At 36.5% G+C, this 20,517-nt stretch overlaps 1 protein-coding gene and 1 long non-coding RNA gene across 12 annotated transcripts in view; one reads left to right on the forward strand and one right to left on the reverse strand.

Moving 5' to 3' along the window:
* The window catches only part of LOC122240320, a 31,758-nt gene extending 24,008 nt beyond the window's left edge, over positions 1-7,750 (reverse strand). For 7 of the 10 annotated variants that reach the window (XR_006219842.1, XR_006219840.1, XR_006219844.1 and 4 more), the window contains exons 1-3: positions 5,995-7,343; positions 4,416-4,735; positions 3,782-3,930 (exon numbers count right to left, since the gene is read on the reverse strand). This is a non-coding gene — a long non-coding RNA (uncharacterized LOC122240320). Of the gene's footprint in view, positions 1-3,781; positions 3,942-4,415; positions 4,736-5,994; positions 7,344-7,455 lie in introns of those variants that run through there. The other 3 variants (XR_006219846.1, XR_006219845.1, XR_006219839.1) reach the window with 3 other exon arrangements.
* The window catches only part of CCDC91 (coiled-coil domain containing 91), a 349,643-nt gene continuing 336,556 nt past the window's right edge, over positions 7,431-20,517 (forward strand). The window contains exon 1 of one of the 2 annotated variants that reach the window (XM_042992023.1): positions 7,431-7,514. Coding sequence is in view for 1 of the 2 variants with exons in the window: in XM_042992028.1 (XP_042847962.1) it covers positions 7,983-8,060 (78 nt within the window). In the remaining variant the exon portion in view is untranslated. Of the gene's footprint in view, positions 7,515-7,801; positions 8,061-20,517 lie in introns of those variants that run through there. The other variant, XM_042992028.1, reaches the window with a different exon arrangement.

The raw sequence follows: 20,517 nt of genomic DNA on the forward strand, positions 1-20,517 counted from the left end.
TTTTTTTTTTTCAGATAAATACCCCAAAGTGGAATTGCTGGATTATAATGGCACTTCTATTTTTAACTTTTTAAGGAACCTCTATACTGTTTTCCACAGTGGCTGCACCAATTTACATTCCCATCAACAGTGCACAAAGGCTCCTATTCTCCATATCCTCATGAACACTTATTTCTTGTCTTTTTGATACTAGCCATTCTGATAGCTGTGAGGTGATATTGCATTGTAGTTTTGATTGTAGTTTTGATTTGTAAATTTCCCTGATAATTGGTGATGTTAACCATTTTTTCATGTATCTGTTCGGCCATCTGTGTGTCTTTGAAAAAAATGTCTATTCAGGTCCTTTGCTTATTTGTTAATCATATATATATATATATATATATATATATATATATATTGGTGTTGAGTTGTATAAGGTTTTTATATATTTTAGACATTAACCCTTTATGGGACATATCATTTGTAAATATCTTCTCCCATTCAGTAGTTTTCCTTTTCATTTTGTTGATGGTTTCCTTCACTGTGCAAAAGTTTTTTAGACATTAAGGGAGTGATTTTTGCCCAGTTATGAATCAAGCCAAACTGTGCAAACCAAAATGGTGGCTAATGACAACTTGCAAACTAGTGTGAAGTGAGAGATCATGTATCTCCTACATAATGGAGATTTCATAAATGGGTTAGATGCTGCACAGAATTCATAAGAGACCTGCTTAGAGGAGGGACCTGATTGAAGACTTTCTTAGTGTACTCTTTCCATATTTTATATATATTGTTCTAAAAACATATCTGAAATAGTTTCCATTGGATTAATGTGAAAGCTGAGTATCATATGAATCTTAAAGAACTGCTCAGGGACAGTACATCATTTTCAGTCTCACTCTGGCATGAACATAGACAAAGGGAAAGCGAAGAAGGTGGAAAAAAATCCCATTTTAAGAAAATGACAATTCATTTTCTGACATTTAATATGAAGACAGAGATACAAAATCTTTCTACCAGTTAAAACTCTCGGGATTGAAGGTAACAGAAAACCTAATTCACATTGGATTAAATGATAAATGAAAATTGTTTGGAGAAATGAAAAGTCCTATAGAGGTGAGAGAAGCTTTAGAACTGATTTGATCAAAGCTTCAGCTCCATTTCTCTGAATTATATCATCTTTTTTCTATAATCTGTATCTGTTTTTATCCTCAGACTGGTTTCCTTTATGGTCACAAGATGACTATTAAAAACAATAGGAATTACACGCTTTTCCGCTTGGATTCTCAGGAAGACAGAAAGTTCCTTCTAACAAGCACTGAACATTGGTCCTGAGTTTTGTGCCTATTGGATGATCCCTGAAGCAATTCTTATGGTTAGGGTAATGCCATGATTGACTTGGGACTGGGTCTGCCTGCCCCCACTTATGGTGGCAAGGCGTTTGGGAGTAACTTCTGGCTTCCACCAATTAGGACTAACCGTGGAAAAGGTTAGGGTTAAGCTCATCCAATATATCTGAATACTACACAATGGGGGCAGAGTGAAATGCATGTTTGGATAACAACTACCACATCCACTGTAGTGTACCCTATTGCTCACCACCACTGTAATTAGTGAGCATCTTCTTTCTGTCTCTGCAAAGTGTTATATCTTCATCTGGAGTTCCTTGTGCTCTAGCAACCAGTGACAAGTCACCTACTGACAACAAATGCAAAATGCAATGGAAGAGAAAGGACAAAGTAATTGCAATGAAAACTCCCAATTAAACAGGGTATATCTGGAAACATTACATAGTAGTCACTGATCTTTGTCATAATCTGTAGACAGGAATAGTTAGGATTCCTGGATAGCAGTGGTATGGGTTCTTTTGGCAGGTACTGTTTTGCTTTCGGTGTTCTTTATGGCCCCGTCCGAGATGGTCATTGGGGGAAGATGCTCTTTTTAAGAGGTTACACTATTTTGGCAGCTTATTTCCTATTAGGTTGAATATAGAAGTCTGAGGCTTAAAATTAAATAGTCACAGGCTATTATCAGTCGGGTTTGAGGTTTATTTAATAATATATCTTCCTGCTAATATTAGGTTTTTGAACTAATTGCTTCTTGTTGCTTCTGTAGGCAAGTAACTATGGTCAGAGACCTTGTGTAGTCCAAGTTTTTATATCTTGGAATTTCTCTTTACTAGTAGCCCTTCACACTCTGCCAGTCTGAATTTAGTTTAACGGCCCATCCCAAGATCTCAGTTTAATGGCATCTGCATTGGGGATATTCTAAAAAATGAACCTACAGTCGGGAGGGAAGGGCACAAGTAATTTATTCCTTGTCTCCATAATAAGCATGATGTCTCCAGTCACCTCCATAATGAGCGTGATTTTTCCTCCAGTTAAGCAGAAATTAAACTGTTCCATCGTTGGCATACTGAAGATTATTAGGATTTTAGACATTTTTTGTTTGAGGGTCTGAAGGGTGCTGTTCCTAAAAGTGCAGACTACAGAGTTTGCTAGCTTCTTATAACCTTGGTCATGCAAGGTAGGGACTGTCTCTGAAATATTTTATTCAATCTTTGTATCATGAACACCACTGGTTCATCAATGAGAGTCAATTTATAACATCCATTATGCTAATAGAGAGCCCCTAATTTCACTTATGAAAACCTGTTTATCACATCCATTGATTAGCAAAGCCTCAGGCGTTAATGGAAGATAATGATAGCAGAAACATTTATGGTTGCTACGTTTGGAATGCAGTCTTTCTGATTAAATGCCAGCTGAATACATCTAAGGTGGGAAATCTAGATTATGGCAACTGACAACCATTAGGGGATAAAGTAAATTAAGTAACACATACGTGCACATTTATATCACATTACGTACAGGAAAGTATCTTGAGGGAAAGTATCAATTCAAACTGACTTAACCAATATTCAATACACTATTCAGTATTCAATACTGAGGAGAGTAGCAAAACGGTCAGACTCCATGCTGGTTTGATTTGAAGGCTCACATAATGGAACAATCGAGTGTAGAAAGAGAAAGGGGCCAGAAAAGTGCTTATTTAATAATTTCACAGTTTGTATTTTACATCCTTTTGCTTATATACAATGTTACAGATCTTTGTTTATTTGATCAGGGTTTCAGCTCTATTTCTCTTTCATTTTCTTGGTCACAAAATGACTGCCTTCGGCAACAAGGATCATATGCTTTCTCATTCACATCGAGAGGGAGAGGGAGCCATACTACACAATTTTGGAGCAAAAGTCCTATGATTGGTGCTCAATCCCAAACCTTATGTGGCTAAGGGAACATCATAGGTCAGGGTTATCCTGATTAGATTCACTTTGGGATAAAGGTGAGGTTAATTCCACCCAAATTTCTCAGGTGTGTGCCACACAGTGTGGGAAGAGTGGAATAGATTTTGAGAAGGCAAGTATCCGCTACAATCATTTTCAAAGCATATAAAGATATAACAATTACATTATTTTCCTGTTGGAGTAAACAAAATGAAACTAAACTCTAAACATATGTAGTAATGACTCTGATTCCATATTTGGTGTTTGAAGGTTGACAACTTTCAAGCCTTCATCTGTTCCCTCTTGCCCTACATCTGTGCAGGCTGATGAGAAAGCATGGGTGCTCCCTTCTTTGGTGCCAGTGGGAAATTCAAGCCACACAAGCCTTGGCCCCTACGTAGGAATTTTCACCCTAGCACCATGCCCTAGCCACCATAAAACCCCCAAGAGCCAGTCTCTCTTCCAACCTCCTTCCACCCTTCTCCCAGCCATTTTGGACTTGTTTGGGAAACCTACCCTGCTCTTCCTGGAAAGTCTCATTACATGACCAATAAATCTTCTTACATCCTCTTGGTGCATGTGTGGCATCAGAAGTCTTGAAATGTGGACCAGCTTTTAGGTGGACATCCATCTCATCTCTGTGGATGACTGCAACTGCATATAAACTGCAATAGGACTAAGTTGTGGTGTTTCATTATTCTTACCAGCAAGTGTAGCATCTTCTTCCTGAATCCCCTACCTCTTTGAATAGCACCAGAAACCAGGAATACACCTTCAGTTCTTTCCTATGTTTTTGCTGCCTACATGCCTTTCAAATCCTTTTAGCCAATTTCATGGGTACCACCTCTACTCGGGCTTCCACAATTCCTCATTCTAGTTGTTCTATCAGTCTTCTTTCCCTGTTTTTCCAGAGAAAAATCTGTTCCCTATCTAATAATCCAACCTGCACACTGCTGCTAAAGTAATTCTCCCCAACCCCACTTAAACAATCCATTTGTTTTCCATTGCCTACAGGATAGATTTCAAACTTCTTCGCAGTTTATAAAATTCTCCATTCCTCTTGACCCATCTACAGTTCCCATTTCTCCTGTCACATTCCCACACATTCACACCTTTGCCTCCACTATACCGACCTCCACATTATACTTACCTCTACAGTTCATCGGCAAGGAGATACATACAAAGGTATACGTGCCTGTGTATGGAGCACTCTTTGTCTCTTCTTAGCTTGGCCAATTCCTACTGGTTCTTCAATACTCATCTTGAGCTTGACATTTTTGAGAAGTACTTTTGTTGAACGCAGGTTGAATGAGGTGCTCCTCCTCCACATTTTAACAATAAACTTGATTTCAGTGCTTGTTCTCACCCTATTTGATATCATTATCTACCTTTTTCTCCAAATTTGATCCTCTTGAGGGCAGGAACCATGTTTCTCATCTCAAAAGGTCACAATCTATTAGGGTGATGGGCCTGCAAATACATGCATTACAAAGGTAAATAATAATACAAGATGGCTTATGAAAAATACCCTGAAAAGTAATAGAGTCATAAGTCCTAACGTAACAGAGGGATAAATTCTAGTACACTTAAATTCTTGAGGAGATAAGAAGAGGACTATGGAGAAATTAGAACCTTCACACATTGCTAGTGGGAATGTAAAATGTTTTTCACTCTGGAAAACAATCTGGCGGTTTCTCAAAAGGTTAAGCAGAATTAGCAAATGGCTCAGCAATCCAACTCCTAGGTATATATATCCATGAAAATGTTATGTTTACCCAAAAACTTGTATATGAATGTTTGTAGAAGCATTATTCGAATAGCCCAAAAGTGGAAACAACTCAAATGTCCACCAACTGAGGAATGGTTAAATGAACTATGAAAACATGATGTGAAGTTAAGGAAGCCAGTCACAGAAGACTACATATTGCATGATTGCATTCATATGAAATGTCCAGAATAGGCAAACCTAAAAAGATACAAAGTGGATTAGTGTCTGTCTAAGCCTAAGGGGCAGGGAATGGGAGGAATGGGGAGTGACTGACAAAGGGTACGAGATTTCCTTTTGAGGTGATAAATATATTCCAAAGTTGATTGTGGTGATGGTTGTACAATTCTGTGAATATACTAAAAACCATTGAGTTTAGACTAAAAAATAAAAAGTACAGATTACTATGTGAGGAAGGGAAAGGCTTCATGGAGGTGGTGAAATTTGGATCCACTGATAAACAAATGATGTGAAAAGCAGAGGCAGTGTGTTGTGGTGAATAAACAAATCCTTTCATCGGGCAGACCTGGCTTTGGATCCTGCTCTACCACTTGGTTAAATTACTCTCCGTAACTCTTTATCCTTACCTAAAAAGTGAATATATTAATATACTTACTTTGGCGGATTAACGTTATGACAAATTAGTAGATTCAAAATATTTAGCCAGTCACATAAGATAATTATGCCAGCACATAGCAAATGTTCCATAAGTATTAGTTTCTGTTATTATCGTAAGTCTGTTTAATATTGAATATTGGAGTAAGTGGGACGGAGGAAACATACAGACATATCAATGAAAACTCTCAGAAACTCATCTGAGGTTTCCAGCAGAAAGGGATGAGACACAAAATGATATAAAGGTAACTGTACTTGGTTTAAGAAGCATTTATTGAATATCTTTCTTCTAATCACTAAATACTATGATATTGATGCATATACAAAAACAAATAAGAAGTAGACTCACAGATATACAAATGAAAAGTGGTCTTTGACTTCGTGGTCTAGTAGATAGGTGAATAAATTTGGGTAAGAAAGCATCAGTCTGCTATAATGGAAACGTGTTCATGATAGAAACACACGACAGAAAAAATGGATGTAGAAGACCGACTTTTGAGCTCAATATTGGGACTACTCATTAACCACCTGAGCCTCCACTTCCTGGAGAATTGTTAGGATTACTTGTTGACCTTTTCCACTGCAAGTACATAGCAGAGATTATTAAAGGCTTGAGTCAATTTTGTTCAGTGGAATGATGAGAAAATAACATCCAAAATGTTAAAGAATTCCTGTTATACAATGACTATGAATGCTCCAGAGATTTATGCTCAAAGTTCCCAGATTTTACTTGTTTATTTTTCCCACTAGACTATAAACTCCTTGAAGGCAAACATCTTGAATGAAATCTGGTCCATTCTCAGATTGCCACAACTTACTCCAGTAAGCCAAGTAGACATTTAATAAAAAAATTGCTAAATAAATGTTCTTCAAATCTCTCCCATGTCAAAGATGGAAGAATCATTGACAAGTGACTTGCTAGTTGACTGTTCCTCTTTAACAGTTATTGACACTTTGATATGAACACACACAAAAAATCTATATAACCACACTTCTTTTGAAATAAAACCCTGACAGTTATGTCATTCTCTTTTCTTTTTCTTCAGGAGAAATTATTTGACTGAAGGCTTGGAAAAAAGTGGCTTGGCAGCTGAAAATAAACTGTCTCTGAAACAGAGATGGCATATATAAGTTGCTGTGATCCGGAGCTGAGGCCAAGAACAAAAATAATTCTCAAGCAGAGTCTTTGACTGATGTCATATGGTCTGGAGAGGCTCTGGGTTTAGGTGCCTTCCGGTGCTTGAATGTTCAGATATGCAGAGAAGAAATGGAGCAGTCGTCCAGTCAACTGTTTCTTGAGCACTTACTACCTGTCAGGCATTTGGCTAAGTTCGTTTTTATTGAACTCTGCCTGGAGGTGGTGAAAACATCAGGCAGGCTTTTCTCAGGAACAGTCCTATAGAATCCCAGATGGGAGTATCATTTTGCGGATGGTTTTATTTGCATACATTAGGCATAGGAACTGCGTCCGTCATTCTAGAGGAATGAGAAGCTATAATCAACAGGAGGTAGTTTCTGCGTCAACCCCTTTCAGAAGGCAACCCTCCATGGACTACTCAAGCCATTAGAGGCGTGGCTCTGAAGATGGGGGCCCTCAGCTCGGGTCACGTGACGCGCGTGTTGGCGTTGAGTGACAAGCGCAGCTCTGGGCGGGCCTTGGAGGAAATCAACTTCCGGGGGCAGAGGTGCTTGAAGCCGGGTGGTGCGTGGGCTATCCCAACTTGTGTGGCTGGGGTCGCGTTCCCCCACGACGGGTTTGGGGTCGTGCCCCGGGTGTGCGCTTGCGGGGCCGTCTGCTGGGGTGGCTCACCTGGCAGTTTGGGTGAGCGGCGCGGAGGCGGCGGCGGCGGGAGCCAGAGCGGGGAGCAGGTAAATGGAAGCTCGCCTTCCGGGCCTGGGTCTGGGGGGCCGGGGCCGCGTGAGACGGGGGCGCGCCCGAGGCGGCTTGGGCGCGGGCGGGGAACGCGGCCCGGCTTCCGCCTCTCGCTAGCTCCGGCCTCTCCCCTCCGAGGTGGCCGGGACCGGGAGTTGGAGGTGTGACCTGCTTCGGGCTGGAACGGATCCCTGCTGCCTCGGCCCTGAGTGCCAACCGGTACTTGCTCTGCCGGCAGGTTTCAGCCCTTGTACATTCCAGAATCCAGTATTTCCGAACGTCTACGGACAAGTGCACGTGATTATTGTGTCACCGAAGCTCCCACCGAACAGAGACTTAGATCCTTGCCAAGTTTTCACCGATGGCGCCTGATTTATGTTTCCCCCTCTGCTTCGTTGTGTACACCGGTGTAAAAGCTTTATAACACCTGTCAGCCACATTACCTTGTAGATACTCTGGGCCACATGTTGCCATACAAGGGGCATTTTGAGGTTACGGCAGGAGCCAGTAACTTTCCAAGTGGTGAGGCATCCATCATCCCTGTAAGTGCGCCCCCTTTCCCCACAATAAAGATGTTTCTTCCGTCTGCCCAAGTTGTATACTGTGGTGGAAAGCTTTGGACATGAAATCTATTTCTGGCTTCACTTTAAGGAGTGGTAACCCTATTGAAAGTAGAGCTGGATGTTTTTTTGGTAGGATGGTGTTGCTGCTACTTTTACTTGCTTCCATGATGCGAGTTGGGGCAAAGCCTGATTTCCTGGAGGGTGAAATCCTGGCCACAGCTTTAGGTGACTCAGCGTCCCCTTAAGAATTCCGACTCTTTTACTTCCCTTCCCTTCTGAACTGTGAAGATATTGATACCACCATCCTCTCCAAATATTTATCCGGGCGGTAGTTGGTGATGGCTTTTGGGAGTAGTTTGAATGCTGCCTGGTGGAGTGATTGGGTTGGGCTAACATTTCACCGTACAATTTAAGACAAAATACCCAGAATATTTAGTTGGGTGGGACCACAGGGAGTGACAATAGATTCACTTTGTTCTCTGACATCAGAGAGTTCTACACTTCTAATCATCCCATTTGCCCTGTGCTACAATTTCTGTTGCAATGAAGGAATTGGCTGTACTTACTGTACCTGTTAGGTAAATGGAGCAAGGGGGATGCCAGGGAGAGCGCACCTGTGTGGTGCTGGCTAGCCAGTAAATTGTGTGGTCGCCAATTGCCCTGGTTACAAAGTTGGCTGGCTAGGGTTGTTCTGTGTGCTTGGAAATCTTATTATGAATTGGTTTCCTAGCAACAGTATAAGCCAAATGGAATAAACATAAAACAAAGTGATGAAAGTTAAAATTTACCTCTTTTATTACATGGGAAAATGTATCTTCTTATTGGATCAATCAGCTCAAAACTTTTTAGAGCTTTTGTAATCATTTTAATACACCAGAAAAAAGAAACTGCAGAGTCATCAGAGAGGGACAGCACTTACTTATTTTTTTAGTGACAGGACAGCACTTTATTATTATTATTATTATTATTATTAGTGACAGTAAAGAAAGAAAAAGAAAGAAAGAAAGAACGATGGTTACTAATGAGCTGATCTGAAGGTTAAATGGATAAATAGGAATTTGCCAAGTAAGAGGCACCCCTAGCTTGTACATACATGACTTATAAAGTATATAGGATTGTTACAAATAAAGAAAGCTATTTGAAAGTTTATTGTATTTCTCTTAATAGAAGTTGGGGTGGCAGTGCATTGGGCTGGATGAGACCATTTCCATTAGTAAATTGCAAGTGAAATGTTAGGTAAGTTGTTTCTGAATTCTGTGATTCATAATCACAATGTTCCTTTATCAACCTGTTGCTTGTGACCTTTGGTCTTGTTAGCTAATCAAATTTTGTTATTTTCTGTTCAAACAGTGCTTAATAAAAAAGGCAACTCTTTTTAGATTAATTCTTTGTATCAGTATCTGTTCTTATTGATAAATCTTGATGGTAAATTGATTTTTTTTGTTTGCAATATTTCTAAGGATTTTTTGGTTTCCTCACTGTCTTACCCCCACCCCCAAACCCAGTGAACTGGAGGTAGCTCATTTAATTTGATGTGTAATTTTCAAAAGGGCATGTCCTGTGTCCTTTGAAATTTAGGTTTATTGAGGTATAATTTACAATTAAAATCATCATTAGGTCGAAAGTTATATGTGGATCTTTGACAGTGAGAGGGTTGGTGCCTCTAACCCTTGAGTTGTTCAAGGGTCAGCTGTATTTCATTTTCTTGTCTGATTGCACTGGCCAGAACCTCCAGTATGATGTTGAATAGGACAAGTATGAGTAGGCATCCTTGCCTTGTTTTTTTATCTTAGTAGGTAAGGCATGTAGTCTTTCACCATTAAATAGTTAGCTCTAGGTTTTTTGTAAACAGTTTTCATCAGATAGGGGAAGTTTTGTTAGCCTCTAGTTTGCTATTTTAGCATGGATGAATATTGTATTTTTTTTCATTGTGGAAATCATAGTAGATTATAGTAGAAAATTGGGAAATAAAGAATCCTATGAAGAAAAAAACGCTAACCCATTTCTGTTAACATGAAATAAGTTCTGCAAACATTTTGCTTGTTTTTCTTTTGGTCTTTTTCTTCTGAAAACATTTTAAAAACAAAATTGTAAATATTGTTTTATATTTTTCTCTTTTCAGTAGCATTACATTGTAAGTGCTCACTACATCATGAATTTTTTGAGAACTTGATTTGTAAGTTCTTGATTTATAGTTAAGCTTTCCCCGTTAGAATTAACATTAAACATTTTTGTGCATAACTCTGGTAAGATTTTTTTTAAAGTTTATTTTTTGAGAGAGCACCTGTGTTTATGAGAGTGGGGGAGGGGTTAGATAGAGAGAGAGAGTGAATCCCAAGCAAGCTCTGCCCTGTCAGTGCAGAACCTTACTCCTGGCTCGAACCTGTGAGATAAGGACCAGAGCCAAAATCAAGGGTTGGCTTAACTGACTTAACTGGCTGAGCCACCCAGACACCTCTCTTCAGATTCTTAATATACACTGCCTCTTTGTTTTATTTGATATTCTTAGAATTTGTCCTCTGGGTTATTTATCATAATAAATTTTGGAGCAAAATGTGGTAGTCAACATATTGACTTTCTGGGCATCACTTTAAGATAGAATCCTAGAAGTTTAGAAACTCAGAGTACCTTATATTTTATCTAGTTCAAACCATTTCTTTTATAGGTTTAGAGTCTAAAAAGATTGAACAGCTTTTCTGCATACATTGTTTTTTTGCTGCCAATAATCTAGATAGAATTCTGGATGCGTTTAGTGTAGTGTGAAATACTTTTCATGTTCTTTTGATAAGAATTATGGAAATCTTTGAGCCTAGCATTATATAGTTGCATATGCAGAGTTTCTAAAAACTCCTTGTCTGTTGTTTTCTTGAATTCCACCCAGTACCTTTCGAGGTAGGTAGTATTTTTCCCACTTCATAGCCAGAGAAATTGAGTCTCATACAAGTGAGCAAATTTATCCAAGGTTGCATTAATAGTAAGTCGTAGAGCAGGGGTTTGATAACAAGTCTTCCTGAATTTTCTTTTATTCATATGCTATACTACCAATACTGAGTTCTTGTAATTGTTTTGTGTATCTTGTGTTTATTCTGAATCTGTTTTAATTTTGATGCTTAGAATAAACTCATTAAGCAAATTAATAACTCAACAGAGATGGTATCAGTCACTTGTAAAATGTTTATCCAAATTTATGTCTTTGTATATTTTTAAATTTTAAATTAGTTAGACATTCTTTACCTGTACCCTCTTTTTTTTTACTTTTACAAAGAGTGTTAGCTATAGGACGTATAATCCTACTTAAAGAATTAGGGATATATTTAATATTACTAGCAAAGGATATAATTTTTAAAATTTTGAAATGGGAAGCATTTTTTAAAATTACAGGTTTAATAGATGAAGAGCAGAGTTAATGTTATTCACTTTAAAATGCAGCATGTAATAATTCTATCGAAGTGGTTTTCCTTAGAAGGGTATGTCCGTTTTGGTATTTACATAACTCAGCCCAACACATTGTTGTCATATAGAGTAACTATATGAACTAAGTAACCACTGTTTTGTAAAGCATGAAGTCACTTTTTCCTGCTATTTGGGGAAGACTGACTTTTTTCCCCCTTTGCCAGCCTTGTTATCATTGACCATGTGCATCTCCTACCAAAAGAAGGCCTAGCTAATGCAGAGGCCAGCCAAATTGCCTTTTATGTTGTGTCCAACCTTGTGGTAAGATTTGCACGATCTGCACGATCATTTCAAGATACTTTACTTTTGTATTATGAGAATTCAGAACTTCTACCATTGTGGTAAGGATAGTGTTGCAGTATTATGTAAGATCCATTAATCTGTGGATGTGCTTCACTGATAGGGACTCACATGAATATTACTAGAAAAGTACATGGGTAAGGGCACCTGGGTGGCTCAGGTGACTGACTTTGGCTCAGGTCATGATCTTGTGTTCAGTGAGTTCCAGCCCCACAACGGGCTCTGTGCTGACAGCTCAGAGCCTGGAGCCTGCTTCGGATTCTGTCTCCCTCGCTCTCTGCCCCTCCTCTGCTCGCACTCTGTCTCTCTCTCAAAAATAAATAAAAACATTAAAAAAAAAACTACATGTCTACATGTGTAGACATCATTAAAGATAGTTGGTAAAAGTGAGAGTATCATTATTTTAATTATGGATTTAATAAAGACAACTTAACATGAGGTTATACCTTTCATTCCAACAGTTTGCCCACATTGGACATGAAAAATTGAAAATAAGCCTATGAAACCTGAATGGCATTAAATGGGCCACCCATTTGAATCACAGGACAAATTGAAATGAAGATTTATTTTCTATTCTGCTGAATGGGAAAACAGTGTTTATTAACTGTTGATGGTTTTCACGAGGCATTTAGATATTTTAAGTTACTTATTTTGTTATGCAGAAGAGGTATATTTTATTAATTTCTTTTTAGGACTAGTTTCTGCTTAAAGGGAATGGTGTAAAATATCTCCTGCTTATTTAGTATATGTGATTTTTTTCCACAGTCATATTAGTTAAGGATACTTGTATAGTACCTTTTGTTGCAAGAACCTTTCGTAGGAGACTTTATTTTCATTGGTGTACTGAGTTTTATTTTCTATAGTTCCAAATTTAGGTGTTACTGATCTTGCTTCTCTTGTTATAAATAGGAGAGGTAAGAAATGCCACAGGGTTATTCTCAGTGTCGCAGTCATGCACATACAAAGTGATTTCCATATGGTTGATGAGAAGTCCTCTGAGCACTTAGAATCTAGTCAGATTGCAAAATGTTTTATGGTGTGATTCCTACAAAGTACTCAGGAGTAGAAAATCTTATGAACAAGTGAGGCAGCATATACATGAAATTTTTAGATGATTTTTCTTTCACATAGCAGGACCATGGATATTATCATCATAGTTACTTTCATCTGAGCAAAATAATTTAGCAGATTGTTTAGGTGGTAAATTGGGAATTATAAGGTGGATCTGATTCTTTAACCAGCATATACTTTTTTCCCCCACTTAAAGTATTCCAGAAGGTATGTATTGATGAACTGTGCGTGTGTGTGTGTGTGTGTGTGTGTGTGTACGTGTGTGTGTGTGTGTGTGTGTGCTTTGGGAAGTATACTTTGGGAAGTAAACTTAGGGTAGTTTTTGGTCATTATTTCTTGCAGTATTCTTTTTGCCCCTTTGTCTCTTCTGGAACTGCCATAGTTTTTATGTTGGCATGCTTGATGGTTTCCTACAGGTGTCTGAGGATCTGTTCACTTTTCATTTCTTTTTCTTTCTATTCCTCAGATTGATTAGTCTCAATTGAGAAGCCCAAACATTGGCCCCTGGGTAGGTTTGTCTATTACGTATTGAATGTATTGAGTGTATGTATTGGTGTATAACACACAATGTTAATCATGGAAAAGAAACAGAGGCATTTAGAAGGATAAAGAGTGATCAAGGAAGAAATCAAGACGAAAGCTTTAGCATTATTAACAGAAAGTTGGGAGTTAGAAAGGAGTTATTGATAGGCTGAGAGAATAATGAGTGGTTTGGGATACTAGAAATTTCAATAGGGGTGAATAACAGGTTTGGTAGGAATGATAGGGTAGTACAAATAGAAGTATACAAAGTTGTAGTAAGAAAATGAATTTTACAGGTTAAGATCCTGGAATTGAAGCAGTTATGTCAATATCACAGGTATCATAGGGACTACCTGTGTTTATGGACCAATTACTGCAATGATATATTGTGATATATGTAATGGCAGTGATAGTAACCACTATTTTTAAGTATTGGTAATGTAGCAAGTACTGCCCCTGGACACTTTCAAACATTTTTTAAAACACTTCTTTTTGATTATTTTTTTATTGAGGTGAAACTTACATAACATAAAAGTAATCATTTTAAAGTGTATAATTAGTGGCATTTAGTACATTCACAATTTTGTGGAACTGTATCTGGTTCCAAAATATTTTCATCACCCCAGAAGGAAACCCAGCACCCATTAAGCAGTCATTCCTATTTTCCCTTTTCCCCAGCCCCTAGCAAACACAATCTGCTTTCTCTATGGATTCACCTGTGTTTTGGATATTTCATATAAATGAAATCATATAATGTGTAGCCTTTTGTGTCTGATTTCATCCACTTAGCATAATGTTTTTGTGGTTCATCTATGTTTTATTACTATTCCATTTCTTTTTATGCCTGAATAATTTGTTGTATATATAATATATAGCACTTAGCACACTTTGTTTATCCATTCATCTGTTTATGGACATTTGGATTTCCCCACCTTTTTGCTATTGTGTTGATTCACTATTGTGAATAGTGCTGCAATGAACACTTGTATACCAGTATTTGTTTGGGTACTTGCATTCAATTTTGTTGGGCGTATATGTAAGAGTGAAATTGCTGCATAATGTGGTAATTCTGCGTTTATCATTTTGAGGAATTGCTAAGCTATTTTCCCACGTGGCTGTATATATTGTATTCCTACCAGCAATGTATGAGGATTCCAATTCTCCACATCTTCGTCAACACTTGGTATTTTCCTTTTTTCTCTTTGGTTATGGCCATCTCAGTGGGTGTGAACTGCTACCTCATTGTGGTTTTAATTTGTATTGCCCTAATGATAATATTGAGCAGTTTAAAGTGTCTTTTGGTTATTTTTGTATCTTAAAGAAGTGTTTATTAACTTCTTTTGCTTATTTTGAAATTGGGTTGTTTGTCTTTTTGTTGTCGAGTTTTAAGAGTTCCTTTTTAAAATTTTTTATATATATTGGAGAGCACATGCGAGTGGGGAAGGGGGCAGAGAGAGAGAGAGAATTTTAAACGAGCTCCACGCTCAGCTCAGCACAGAGCCTTATGTAGGGCTCCATCCCACAATGCTGGGATCGTGACCTGAACCTTAGTTGGACACTCAACTGACTGAGCCACCCAGGTGCTCCTGAGAGTTCTTTATGTATTCTGGGTACTAGACCCTTCCTAGATATATGATTTGCAAATGTTTTCTCCCATTCTGTAGATTGCCTTTTCCCTTTCTTGATAATGTTCTTTGATACAAAAAACTTTTAAATTTTGATTAAATTCAATTTAGTAAGTTTTTCTTTTGTTGCCTGTGCTTCTGGTGTCATACCTAAGAATCCATTGCCAAATGAAGGTCATGAAGATTTGCCCCTATGTTTTCTTCTATGAGTTTTGTAGTTTTAGCTGTTTTATTTTGGTCATTGATCTATTTTGAGTTAACGTTTGTTAATTGTGTGAGATAGGAGGTCTATGAAATTTTTTAATTAAATATTTCAAACCTTTAGGGTAATAATACTGTATATATTTTTGTATCCACTTATATGGTGCTTGCAGATTCTGGGGACTGTTTTAAAGATTTTACAAATAATTAACTCATTTAATTAATATCCAAGTGTACTCACCACTCATTTTTTCTCATATTGACATTGCCTTTTGCTTCATATTTTTAAAAAGGAATAATTACTATTGCTATAATTTACACCCTTGAACCCATCCTCTTCTCTCCTTGTCCAAAGTGTAGCACTATTCTGAAGTTGTAGTTTATAATTTCTTACATGCCTTTTTAACTTCACTGTGGTTGTGTATCCATAAGAAGTACGTGTGATGTCTTTTTAAAAAAATTCATGAAAATGGTGTCATATTTTGTGTATTTTGCTGCCACCTCCTTTGTTTATTCAACAATACATTTTGAAATTTATCTATGTTGATACATATAACACTAGTTTATTCATGTTCATTGATTTATCGTGTTGTATGACTTTTACTAATTATTAATCAATTTCCTCTCTCTAAATGGACTTCTAGGTTATTACTTTTTTTTTCTTTTTGCTATTTTAAACAACCTGGCAATGAATTTTTTTCTTCACCTTCTCTGATGCACATGAATTTTTCTAGGTTCTGTCATAGAATTTGCTGGTTCTTACTATAAGAACATCTTCAAGTTAAGTATTACTAGATTATTCTCCCAAGTCATTGTTCCAATTTTTACTCTTAATATTAATATCTGAGAGTACGGCTCTCCATCCTTGCCAATACTTGGTATAATTACTTTTGCATTTTTTGCTAATCTGGTAGATATAAATGTCATTGTCAGTAACATATCTTTGTCCCTGATTACTAGTGAGATTGACCATTTTTCCACATATTTTATTTCTGTCCCTGATTACTAGTGAGATTGACCATTTTCCACATACTTATTAGTCACATGGATAATTCTGTGAATTGTCTATTCATATATTTGTCATTTTAGTGGGAGTTTAGAAGAGAATGGTGGTAAACATGGATGTTCAGTACTCCATATTTAACTGGAAATGCCTCCTACTCATTCTGGCTTTGGATGCAAGTACTCAAGGCTTCTGCCTGTGAGAAAACCTTAATTGACCTTCCAGAGAAGTTCAGATTCCTTTCTTCCCTCAATCTTTGCAACACTATGTGGTTGCATGTATTTTTAAGCTTATTTCTCTCTCTTTGCCAGACTTGACGGCAAGGGCCAATTTTGCTTACCATTATATCTTTAGCACCTTACAGGTGCCTTGAACATCATAGGTGTTAGTATTTGTTGAGTTAATGAACAAAGGGAAAATAAATGATGAATGAGGGAGCTGATATACATAAGACATTCTGAAGGAGCCAAGGCATCCAAGGAGATGAAAGCATGGGGATGGGCATGAGATTTCAACACTTTTAAACTTTTATTGTAGTTTACATTATATATTGATATTTTCTTTACTAATCTAAGTGGCTGTATTGATCATTAAATTCTTCAGTAGAGCATGGTTGGTTTTTATTAAATAATTGTTGGATGAATGAAAATCAGATCTTAACTGACTTATAGGTTTTAGAAATGGATGCTCCACACTTCAGATTGTTGATAGTATACTATTCTGTTTATGAAGTTACTTAGTTACCCCAATATATTATTGGTGTATATGATTTTACTTGTGTCTTTGAATCTCAGGCATGTCTCTTGTAAACAGTACCTGATTGGATCATATTTTTTATCCATTCTTCCAATTTTTGCCTTCTAATTAGAGTTTTTATTAACCCTTGTGCATTTAATATAGTTACTGGTAAGATAGGACTTATGCTTGTCATTTTACTATTCGTTTTCTGTATGTCTTAATGGGTTATTTATTTTTTTGGTTCCTTAATTCCTGTATTACTATTGCTTTCTTTTTTGTTAAATAGATATTTTCTAATGTGCCGTTTTAATTCCTTTGTTTCTTTTACTATGTATTTTTTTGAGTTATTTTCTTAGCAGTAGCCTTGGGGATTATAAACAATATGTTAATTTGTAATAGTCTGTTTGGTGTCTGTTTGGATTAATACCAGCTTAATCTATAATATAGTTCTATTTCTTCCCCTTCTTTTTGCTACTGTTGCACAACTTACTTCTTTCTACACTGTATGCCTGTCAACTCAGATTTGTAGTATTTGCTTTGTGCAGTTGTCTTTTAAATCAGATATGAGAAAAAAAAGAATTACGAACAAATATACCTTTGTACTGTTTTTTATATTTACCTATGTAGTTATCTTTACTGGTGTTCTTTATTTCTTTATGTAGGTTCAAGTATTGTCTATTATCCTTTCATTTCAGCCTTTAGGACTTCCTTTAGTATTTCTCATAGATAAGAACTGCTGGTGATGAGTTCTCTCTGTTTTTATTCATTTGGGTATGTCTTAATTTCTTCATTTTTGAATATTAGTTTTGCTGAATATAGAATTCTTGGTTGGCAGTCTTTTTCTTTCAGCACTTTGAATGTGTCATCCTACTGCCATCAGGCCTTCATGGTTGCTTATAAGAAATCAGATTAAAAATCTTTTCTTGGATTCCTTGTATGTGATGAGTTGCTTCTCTCTTGCTACTTCCAAGATTCTCTTTGTCTTTGGCATTTGAAAGTTTGGTTATGATATATTGAAGTGTGGATCTCTTCACATTTATCCTAATTGGAATTGTTGAACTTCTTGGATGTGTAAAGTAATTTTTTCATCAAATTTGTAGACTTCCATAGCCTGATTTCTTCAAATATTCTTTCTGCCTGTGGCCCACCCCCCCTTTTTTTCTCTCCTTTCTTTCTGGTGCTCTCATTATGCATATGCATATGTTGGTATGCCTGCTGGTTTTCCACAGATCTTTGATGCTCTGTTCATTTTCTTCATTTTTTTTTTTTCTTTCTGTTCTTCAGACTGGATGATCTCAAATGATCTATCTTCAGGTTCAGTAATTCTTCTGTCAGCTCAAACATGCTGTTGCGATCTTTCGGTAAATTTTTCATTTCAGTTGGTGTACTTTTTAACTACAGATTTTTTTTTTTTTTGTTGTTTCATTTCTGTGATTACTGTCTTTTCATTAATATTCTCCATTTTGTGAGACATTGTTGTCATAATATCCTTTAGTTATTTAGGCATGGTTTTCTTTGGTAATTTGAGACTATATCAACGAACACATATAAAGTAGTTGATATTGATATCTTTGTCTAGTAAGTACAATGTCTGGGTTTCCTCAGGAGTAATTTCTATTGACTGCCCTTTCCCTCCCGTATATGAGCTATACTTTTTTTGTTTCTTTGCATATCTCATACTTTCTGTTGAAAACTAGATATTAAAAATTATATAGTGTATGTAATTACATATTATATATTAGATGATCCATAAGTGTATTGTATGTTAAAAATGTATAATATATATGACATGGAAATTTTGGATATCAGATTCTCCTTACAGGGTTTGTTATTTTTGCTGTTTGTTGTTGGTATTATTGCTGTTTGCCTGTTTAATGACTTGGAGAACTCTGTAAATTCTGTATTCTTTGTCTTGTGTGGTCTCTGAGCATTATTATCTGTTATATTATGCTATTTCATCTTTTATAATTGGGTATTAAATAGAGGAAACAGGGCTTGTGCATTATAATTAAAAAGGTCATTGAATTGTCAAAACAATTATGCTGGAAGGGGAAAGTAAAGAAGCGTTTATTGAATACTTACTATGTGCAGTGCTGTAACATATTACTTGGAGAAATTGGATTTTCTGGTTAATAAGATTTCCTAGTAAAGAAAGCCCACCAGAAGCCAAGTATTTTTTGCTTTGGTGAGAATCTCTTATACTTTAACTTGTGGATTTGAATGCCTTAGTAATCCAAGGTAACTGAATTCTTTTCTTCCCTGTCCTGTCCCCAAGCATTGAGCTGACTGGCTTAGCATCTTACAGTACCTGAGAGTCATCATTGGGAATATTATTTCCAGTGCTATAGAAGAGATTGGGATGATTGTTATCTTCAATTGATATGAACATGGGGTTAAAATGTAGTTGTATTATATCTTTGGGTTCTTAGAAAGTAAACATATGTGAGTTTTTGTATTTTACTTAATTTGTATCACCTTTGAATTTGAAGAAGACATAAATGGTTTGCCACTATTTGTAAATGTTACTAGAGATGCTTTTTTATATTTACATTAGTCTGTCCTGAGGTGCATTTATTTTTTTTGCAGTGAAGCATACGGACATTTCTTTGAGAAGTAATGCCATATTTCACCAATCAGAATTCCCAAAACAAGTAATTTCAAGTTGTCATACTCGTCATGAATTTAAGGATATGAAGGACCTGCTTAATATTACTAAGTTTTTCACAGGAGAGTGTCAGGTTAGGTATTTCCAAGGTGTATCTCCCTTTTTTCTTTTATTTCTCTTACTATGTTTGAATCCTGTGTAATTTTGGGCCAGGTATTTATTTACTTAGTTATTACCAGACAGATATCCCATGCTTGGGTGCTGTATATTGCTGCCAGAGGCAGCAACATAAAGTTGTTGAAGGTGATAAAATGTGTTTCTAGAAGTATAGTTAATTCTTCTGTGGTATCTAGTTAATGTAAAATACAAAACACCAACCAAAGACATTTGTACACAGTTAAGGAAGTATATGTTATTAAATGAACTTAGTAAATAAAAATAGTGTCAGTGCCATCACCCAATAGCTAGCATTTTTTGGACTTGATTATATATTTACTCATAGAGGAATAGCATGAGTTGACATTTCTGTAGGATTCTGACAATATGGCATATAAAAAATGTTGGTAGTGCCTAGATTGCCTTATGGGAAAGCCTTGGATTTTTAGTTAAAATGGTGAAGAGAGAAAGTCCTTCAAATATTGCTCATAAGGGGTCAGGTTTGTTAGGGATATAGCCAATTGTAAAGGGAAGGAGAACTTTAAGTGTGTTTCAGACATGAGTATTGGTTTTTTTTTTCATTAACACACATATTTTATTATGTTTTTCTGGAGGAATTAGAGTGTGTAAGCATTAAAAGTCTTTCATAGATAAATTTTTACTCAGTTACTTAGTAAGTTTGGTAGTGAAAAAATTACAGGTAATTCATACTAAAGTTAGGATCAGATTTAAAAAAAACTATCTTGATGATGATACTGGTAC

Source organism: Panthera tigris, chromosome B4, assembly GCF_018350195.1.
Source record: "Panthera tigris isolate Pti1 chromosome B4, P.tigris_Pti1_mat1.1, whole genome shotgun sequence".
Classification (NCBI taxonomy): domain Eukaryota; kingdom Metazoa; phylum Chordata; class Mammalia; order Carnivora; family Felidae; genus Panthera; species Panthera tigris.